The following is a 9578-nucleotide window of genomic DNA, read 5'->3' as shown; positions in this document are numbered from 1 at the left end:
CAGTATAAATGTTTGACGGATAGCCACTCCCATTTGAAACGATATTCAAATGCACCATCTCAAAAAAGTGTTTTAATGTCAGCCAGCATGGATTTGGGCAGAATGATGATATCACTTCTGGAAGCATGTGGCACAATTCAGCTCAGAGTTAGTGGGTGCTATTCCAACTGCAGGGAAGGGAAAGAATATGGCCCACGTTCTTTTACATGTAACACTACCAGGAGTGACTTATGTATATTGCAGAGCTAACATACCCCCAACCAAGCCAGCACATCAGAGGTGTCTGTCAATGTAGATGTGCAAGAGGAAAATTAAAATCCTATCTCATCTTTGCTAACGGCTTCAATCCAACTTTTCTTCTTCACAGCCAGCACTCTGGGCAGGACTCCCCACCTGAACATCTAGCCACCTGAATCTACATTGCTGCTTAAGGCTTGTTCTTTTACTAATCACATAGCCAACGGGAAAACATTTGCTCCTGTGAGCATCCCCCTTTTGACAGGGAACATTTTTTGACAAGCTGCCCCTCCCCTTCCCAGACTGATATGCCTGCCGCACCTGTTCTTGAGGGCAGTGCGGTGACACAAAAAGAAGCCAAAGCCACACCGGGCTCCAGGAGCAATGAGAAGGCAGAGGTTTGGAAGCGAGGTTGGCCAGTTTGCAGGATCAGAGAAGAGCTGTGCCTGCAAAAGGAAGCCAATTTTTTTTTTTACTGAAGATTATGTTCCTGGTTAATATTGAAAAGCTAAGAGACTGAACAACTGAGAGACAGTGATCATGTTTTCCTGGGAACCAGGAATCTGCTCCTGTGTTGCTGTCCGTTTTACAAAATACTGAATTTTGCCCTGGTTATGGGCTCCGATGCAGCTTGGAGACCTGAGTGAGCCACTGGCCTGCTGAGTGGGGCTAGCTAGCCTGTGTGCATCAGGAACCTTAGTGTGTCACATGTTGTCAACCCTCTGTCTCCTCACAGACCTCCCCGGGAGCACCCCCATCCTTCTCTCAACAGAAATCCTTTGGACCAGGGCTGCTCAACATGTAGAGTGCCAGAGAAGTGAGGTGGCTTGACAGAGGAGCATGAGGAGTGGGCCTACCCCCATCTCTCTCCCTTCCACACCCACTGCCCGATGCCCATGGAAAATGCCAACCCTTGCCCCTGCCATGTTTCTCACTTGAAAAAGCTGGTAGCCAAAGAAATGAACATGAATGGCTGGAATAAAGCTGACTCACTTTGCAGGATTGCTCATTCCGGATGAAATTTAACCCAAGACAGAAGGCCTGCCCATGTCCCTATATACACAGCATTGACGCATAGGGTCTTGTGTAGGTTGTCTATGGGATTTAGAACACAGGGTTGTCTCTAACTAGACATTTCTGAGGGGAAGTTACTTGTTCCTGACAGCCCTGGAGTGCTGTTGTGACAAACTACTTTTGATATCACCCCATAAAAACCTCAAGCAAAAGGAGAAGGCAGGTATGGGAAGGAAGGGTGGCTGGCTGGCTGCCTGGCTATGGGACTGGCAGAGAGCTCAAAAGATCTGGGTTGGAGTCTGAGCTGTCCCACAGTAATCTTGGATGAGTCATTCATTATTATTGGTATATTGCACTGGGCTCTGTACAAACACAGGACACAAGATAGTCCCCACCCCAAAGAACTTGAAAGTGAAGTATAAGACAAGAGACAACAAATGGATACAAACAGATGCAGGAGTACAAGAAAAAAAATTCACCTGCATGATAAGCAGTAGTCTCAGCAGCCTAGCTCAGCTCTCATTTAGTTACCTAAATAAATAGCTAGATTTTCAGAAGTGTTCAGTTTTTGGGTATGGAGCTCTTTTGAAAACTTGCCCATAAGTGTTACTGTGGGAGCTGCAGAGTGCAGAGTTCTTTTGAAAATCTGTTTTTTATGTAGGTGCAAAAATGGGAGCTAAGCGCTTTTCAAATCTAGCCCCCAGCAGGGGTCGTGAGCCATTGAAAACCTCTGTGCCTCAATTTCCCCACCTATAGAATGGGGATAACAATCTTCATGGACCTGTTGTGGAGATAAATACATTAAATGTTTGTTGAGGCCTTAGGATACCAGGATGATATAGGCCATACAAACGCACAGAATAGATAATACTTAGGAAATCTCAAAGCACATTATAGTCCAGAGGACAGTTTACTACCATGAACTATGGAAGCAGATCTGATTGAATGATAAGATGCCAATAATTTATCGGACAATTTTGTCCAATAAATTATTTGCAAACAAATATTTTTCATTATCTGAAGCACTCTGAAAATGGTTGAATAATATCTGGCAAATAATTTGTTTGACTGAATTTGATGTTGAATTATTTGTGAATATATTTATTTTGTTATTCCTACCAGCTTTCCCCAGAGTGGATGTTAACCTGAGAGGTTCTGTTCCTGCATTGGTTAAAAAACCATATGGCTGATTGCCTATGGTGAAGGGTGAAACTGTTTGTTTGCAGCTGACATATCGCTTATCTGAGAATGGAGAACTCTGCTGAAATGGGCTGTGGTTCAGGCTATATACACATCAATATGGCTATAAAGAAGTATGTTTAACTGTGTAGCTGGCTTGCTACCGACTTATGATATAAAGATGCTCGAGTAAATATAAATAAAATTCTGTCCTTTGCCAGAATCTGATAGAGCAATATAGAAACTCCCCCAGGATAAACAGCTGCATCGGAATAAGAGTGTTCATCCATCTTTCAGTGTTAAATTTTAATTGTCTCTTCTTTAAATTTCTTAGCACTCTGTTTTAAATAATGCTAAGTGTTTCTAAATTATACATAGCCCTGCAAGCCTAATCATAATAAATTTTGCTTTAAGGAAAAGGTAAGTACAGTAATGAAATATTAAAGTGCTCTACTTAAATATTACCATAGTTGATTTTTTAAGGACTTGGAGTTCAAGGTGGCCACATTAATTCATGCTGTAAAGAGACACTATCAAGGAGTTTACAGGCAAATACATATAGTCATGAGACTGTTGTAGCATAACATGGTCAGATCTAAAGGTTTGATCCTGATCCCCTTGCAATCAATAGCAAAATATCCATTGACTTCAATGGGAGCAGAATCAGCCCAAATATATACATGCTTGGATGTCTGTTTTCCCCTGACCCATGCACTGAACTATGATTAACATTAAAGTGAGTAAGTTTAGCCCTAGGCATTTTTCTGCCTCGGGCAAACTTCAATATGCGTATCCTTTCTGTTCTAGCTCATCTTCTTTGCTTTTACCTTTTCCTTGAGTTATTTGCTGGCAAGGTTTTTAACTTTAAAGACAAATGATCAAGTGTTTAAGGCACTAGACCATGATTCGCAAGATCTGGTTCAGTTTCCAGCTCCGCCACAGACTCACTGCATGTCCTTGGGCAAGTTATTTAATCTCCCTGAGCCTCAGTTCCCCCCGCCCATCTTTAAAATTGGGTTGATAATATTTCCTTTCTCTCAACCTTTGTTTATCTTGCCCAGCCCAGGAAGGGGATCCAGAGCTTCCCTCCCACAATGTCTCCCTCCCTCAAGCCAGGCAGAAGGTGGTAGGGGTGTACCTCCCCTATCCCATGGAGGCTGGGGCAGCTGGAGTTCAGCCTGGCACTTAGGAAGAGAAGGTCCTGTGCTGAGCAGAGCAACAACTAACTACCCAGCACCTGCAGGCCCAGGTGGTAGCAATGGGAGGGGCAAGTGGGATCCAGTGGGTGGAGATAGCTTTAACTAGGAAGGGAAGATAAAACCTAGGGGAGGTTGACAAGTGCAGTGATACACAGAGGGAGCTGCAGCCTAGATGGAGGGTGGAAGGAAACATGAGGGCACTACGACTCTCAGAGTAGGGGAGACAGCAGAAGAGCATTTAGACATGAGCGTAAGAGAGAGCTAGATATGGGGGGAATCTGCTGTATTTATTCTTCATCTCCTGTCCTAACTTGTTGCTTAACAGCACTCAGCAACATTACACATTTGGCTCGTTTCACCCCAGAGTTGGTTGTGTTTCTGTGGAACTTTGTGCGTAGTTGCTGTGTAAAATTTGTTCAGCTTGTGAAGCAATTATGGACCCTTTGGGATGAAAGGCACAATGCACATGTAAACCAATCTTATTTCTCATCGCCAGAGCTTTCTATTTTCCCAACCCATGTCCTTTTCACACCGCTCTGAATGTTTTATTGATGAAAAGAACATAATAACTGATGTCTCCTTTTGCCTTTTCTAATTCCTTTTGTCTATTTAGGGGCTTGATGGAAAGTCTTGGTGGCTTGTTCTTCCCTTGCTTGTGGGACAGCACTTCACATTTGGCAATGGGTCAAGAGGACTAAGGGGCATGTCTACTTCTGCCCACGCTTCTTAAAGCTGCCAAAACAGGACCAATGAAGATGTTCACCAGGCTGCAGGTGCTTGCCCTTGCTTTGCTCTCCAAAGGAGTTTTCCTTTCCCTAAGTGACCATAACTTTTTAAGAAAGGAAATTAAGATCGAAGGAGACTTAGTCTTAGGTGGTTTATTCCCTATTAATGAAAAAGGCACCGGGACGGAAGAATGTGGGAGAATCAATGAAGACCGAGGCATCCAGCGCTTGGAGGCTATGTTGTTTGCCATTGATGAAATCAACAGAGACAATTACTTGCTCCCAGGAATTAAGCTTGGAGTTCATATTTTGGACACATGTTCAAGGGATACATACGCTTTAGAACAGTCTCTGGAGTTTGTCAGGGCATCTTTGACGAAAGTGGACGAAGCGGAGTATATGTGCCCCGATGGATCTTACGCCATTCAAGAAAACATTCCATTACTCATTGCAGGTGTCATAGGTGGTTCTTATAGCAGTGTCTCCATACAGGTAAGACATTTCAAAACTTACACCCTCCAGAGAGAACTATTCATCTTGAGCTTCCCTGAAAGAAAAACCTACTAAATATGGTACAGATCATGGGTCACATTTGTTCCTAGAACCAATGAATTTACACCAAGGATGAATCTAAACCAAAGTGATGTTTTTAAAAATCTGCTATAGCTTAAATATGGATAGGCTGGGCATTTCCTTTAGCGATGGTAGAACCTGTGGGGATTTGTGATTTTGAAAAAATTAGATAATATATTGTAAGCTTTGACTTTACCGGAACTTTTTTGAATATCATGATTTTTTTTAAATTTCAATTCATACCACTTAAGCCAACAGAAGTTTTTCCACTGTCTTTAATGCTCATTGGATGAGATCTTATATCTAGAAGCCACAATTTTAATGGGTTCTAAATTTTCTGTCCCTTCCTTATTTATTTGTGTTGTTCATGACAAGAATGTGTTCAAATCTCTGCTGTGTATGAAAGGAGAAGGTGTCTGAAGAGGTGCCTATAAAGCTAAGCTATGAGAAGTCTGAGTACAGCTGATTAGGTTTTAGCTGAATTAGAGAAGAAACCCTGACCTTTTGTTTTGTACATCAGGTGAATGCAAAGAACAAATCTTTTCTTCCATTTTTTTACAGAGATTCTGCCTGTTCCTCTACCTATCTAGCATGTCTACAGTAGCTTTGCCATAGGATAAGGGTGCTGAGACTTCCAAGCATCTTCTAAAATGTTCATCTCTTGCCTTGGAATGCAATACCCATCACTATAAAAATCCTCTTGCATCTTTGGCGGAGGCTGATCTATTTTCAGTTCTTTTCTGCTGAACCAAAATATACCCTCCTTATTCACAAATGAGCACTGTCTTACTCCTCGAACAGTCCCAGCTAAACAGATGGGACAACTTGCCAGTAAGGTGCTGCACACTGTATTATATCAGTATCAAACAGGACAAAATCCTGCCCCGTGCTACTAGCAGAGAAAGAAGTCATAGGGAGCTTCATCTGTCCCTTGCGGAAACAGACAGGATTTCAGCTAGTGCTAACTTCAACTAAAAAAGGTAATATAAGGTAATAATTGGAGATATACCAATCTCCTAGAACTGGAAGGGACCTTGAAAGGTCATCAAGTCCAGCCCCCTGCCTTCACTAGCAGGACCAATTTTTGCCCCAGATCCCTAAGTGGCCCTCTCAAGGATTGTTCTCACAATCCTGGGTTTAGCAGGCCAATGCTCAAACCACTGAGCTATCCCTCCCCCCCTAAACTAAGGGACTGACTGTCACCCTAGACAGCACACCAAGGCTCCACTGGCTTGAGAGGACAGCCAGGTCCCTATGTTAACATCATAGAGTTTAGAATAGCCACTAAGTGAGAATACAGCCTCCTCTTTATGGCGCAGACAGTGGCCTGTTTGGCATGCACATGCAGGGGAGTTATGGGGTGAGGAGCAGCCTCTGGAAAGCTGCTACCCTCTCCCACATAAAGTGTGGGTTGAGCTTTGACTCTGCCCCACAATGTACCAGACAGCCATGCCAGGGGGGTGTATTCTGTGCCACATAAAGGGTTGGTGCGGGGCATGTTCGTCCCCACCAGAGCAGGGGAGAAACCAGGAAGCAGATTGTGACCCCTGAGTCCTGGATCGCACCGTTGGTGGCTCTGCCCAATACACCAGGCCTCCACAGTTTAGCCCTAAAGGAACAGTAAACACATCCTTATGTGCATCTCCTGCCAGCATTCCTGAGTCATCTCCTGCTGTGTGCTATCTGGAATGCCCTAGGACCTACTGCTCTGCAAGCATCATTCCACCTCTTTGCCCCCAGCCTCTGGCACCTGCAAGCGCAGGATTAGGTCCGATGCCTTCTGAAGCACCTGGGAAAGAGTGTGCATCGCAATGATTATGCTAACAGCTGTGTCAGCCTCCCTTAGCTTTGGTTGTGGATGATTAGTAAGCTTACTAATAATTGATACTCTGTCGCTTCCATTCACCCAGCAGCACCTCTTGATTCCTGGGACGCTCCCATTGTCATCAGTAGGAATGGAAAAGCCAAGAGTTCAAGGAGTTTGAGTGCAGACGTCAAGAATTTCAAACATAGTGGCCTAAAGTTAAATACCTGAATCCATATTTAGACATCTCGCTAAGGAGGCCTGACCTTTAGAGGTGCTGCTCCTGTTGGCTTCTGTGGGAGTTGTGGGCACTCGGTGCCTTTGAAAATCAGGCTATGTTAATGACCGGATGGGCCTGCATGTCAGAGGAACTGAGAATGCAGAGGTCCCATGACTTCAGTTAGAAACGGAGGCGTTCAGACTTCAAAAATCAGGCCCACCACGTTTCTAAATATGGATTTCAGTGTCTGACTTTAAGCACCCACATTTGACCTCAAAGAATTAAGCAGCTACAGATCCACCCCACAGTTTCTCTAGAAAAGCCACAATGGAATCTGTTTCAGACAGGAAAACATTTCTGTCTTTTGTGTCTTGTGAATTTGCTGTTGTATTTCTGAACCTCCCCTCCTCCCCTGTAGATTTCTGTCTGGACAGCTGTCTGCCCAATCACTTCCCGGTGCTCCCATTGTCAAATTTCTGCTTCTTTCATTATCCTTCCACACCGGAAAGATAATTCTTTGGTAAGTCAGCAATAAGCATATGTCCCCCAGAGCCAGTGTACACAACAAGCACTTTTCGCAGAGAGCAGAAACTACAAGAGAATGTGAAATGCTTAATTTCTTGGTCAGCCTTAATTATCATTAATGAAAACTGGGATAATTAGTCTTCAGATGCTGTGTATAAATTAGCAATGAGCCCAATCCACACACAGCCTGATCCTGGAAAGACCCTTACCCAGGAGGTTAATATTTCATTACTCATGTGAGCAATCCCATTGCAGTCTATGGAACTACTTGCATAAGTAAAGACTATTTGCATGATTTAAGGTTTGGGATCGGACCCAGAGTTTCATTCAGATTTGGAGATGGATTCTCCAAAGTTCAGGGATGTTCACATCAGGGCTTGGTTGGTTTCTAGCTCTAGTTTAAATGAGACAGACATCCTGGTTTCAGCTAATCTACAGCAGGATATTTGGACAGACTTTTAATGTAGTGATCATTGAAGAGTCTATGTTAAGTTCCGTTTTAAGTGAGAGGGGGGAAAGGGGAGCCCATTCTCCATATGTGGGCACTTTAATACCATGTCCAAATCCCACGTTTAGACACTCAGGTCAGCACTTACAGGAATTTACACATGAAAGTGGTGATTCATGTGTCCAGATACTGTATTTGTATGTCCAGATTCACATCCACTTTTGAAAACTGGACCGACCTGGTGTCTTTAATGTAGGAATGAGCTCCATTCACCCTACCACCAAGGTTTCTTTCTTAGGAGTATAAAGACATCAATTTAAGTGAACTATATGCTGTGCATTTCCACATCAGACTGTAGGTAGTTCCACAATGATATAGAGCTCGATCCTGCCAGAAAATGCCTCCACTCTGCAGAGCCATAACATTTCCTGGGATACAACCATGAAAGTTATTTCTGAATTAAGCTCTTCCTTAGTGGCAGAACAATGTCAGAGCAGCCTCTCTATGCTGCCTTCACCTCAAGGCGCAGAACTTTTTGCTAGGCCCAGTACAACTGCGACATGTAGCAACCAGGCTTTGGGGATAGGGTCTTCCCTTACTGACTAAATGACTGTTACAATTCTGGGAGGGAAATTCAGAGAGAGACTGTGGTGATAAGGCAGTGTTCTCTCCTTGACTGACAGATCTCTTCAACCATGCAGGTCTGCCAGCAAAAGTGGGAAAAGGGGATGTATGGCCTGAAAACTTATCCCCTTCACAAACAAAAAAATCTTAAGCCATCCAATCTGAGACCATAAAGAATATGTGACCTGTGTAACCAATCAAAACAGCATGAATTACAGATTTTCAATACTTACAAAGAAGGATCAGTGACAAAAAAAATTGCTTCTTCTATTTTCCCTTCACTAGGAAGCTCAATTGGTTCCTCTGAGGTCTGAACCCAGAAACCAGAGCTTTCATCACCTCCTGGCTGGGTCACTAGCTCATTTTAAAGGTGGCAGTATCGCAGAGACTGCAGCTCAATCAAATCAGTATCTTAGATGTCTGTATACTAATGCGAGAAGTATGGGGAATAAGCAGGAAGAACTCAAAATGCCAGTAAATAAACATAACCATAACATAGTTGGCATCACGGAGACTTGGTGGGATAATACACATGACTGGAATATTGGTATATCTTGCTCAGGAAGGACACGCAGGGAAAAAAGGGAGGAGGTGTTGCCTTATATATTAAAAATGTACACACTTGGACTGAGATTGAGATAGAAATATGAGACAGACTTGTTGAAATTCTCTGGATAAGGATAAAAGGAGTAAAAACCAAGGGTGAAGTCATGGTAAGGGTCTATTACAGACCACCAAACCAGGAAGAAGAGGTGGATGAGGCTTTTTTTAAACAACTAACAAAATCATCCAAAGCGCAGGACTTGGTAGTGATCATGGACTTCAGCTACCCAGACATCTGTTGGGAAAATAACACAGGAGGGCACAGATTATCCAACAAGTTCTTGGAATGTATTAGAGACAATTTTTTTATATCAGAACGTGGAGAAAGCTACTAAGGGGGGAGGCTGTTCTAGATTTGATTTTGACAAATAGGGAGGAACTGGTTGAGAATTTGAAAGTGGAAGGCAACTTGGGTGAAAGTGATCAT

At 43.3% G+C, this 9578-nt stretch overlaps 1 protein-coding gene across 2 annotated transcripts in view; it reads left to right on the top strand.

Moving 5' to 3' along the window:
* The first annotated feature begins 4357 nt into the window (after positions 1 to 4357).
* Positions 4358 to 9578, top strand: part of GRM3 (glutamate metabotropic receptor 3) — a 64167-nt gene continuing 58946 nt past the window's right edge. Inside the window, exon 1 of one of the 2 annotated variants that reach the window (XM_045007032.1) lies at positions 4358 to 4846. In XM_045007032.1, coding sequence (XP_044862967.1) covers positions 4379 to 4846 — 468 coding nt within the window. In that variant the 5' untranslated portion in view covers positions 4358 to 4378. The remainder of the gene's footprint in view (positions 4847 to 9578) is intronic. The other variant, XM_045007039.1, reaches the window with a different exon arrangement.

The sequence above is a fragment of the Mauremys mutica genome, chromosome 1 (genome assembly GCF_020497125.1).
Source record: "Mauremys mutica isolate MM-2020 ecotype Southern chromosome 1, ASM2049712v1, whole genome shotgun sequence".
NCBI lineage: Eukaryota > Metazoa > Chordata > Testudines > Geoemydidae > Mauremys > Mauremys mutica.
This window is presented reverse-complemented; position numbering and strand designations above follow the sequence as displayed.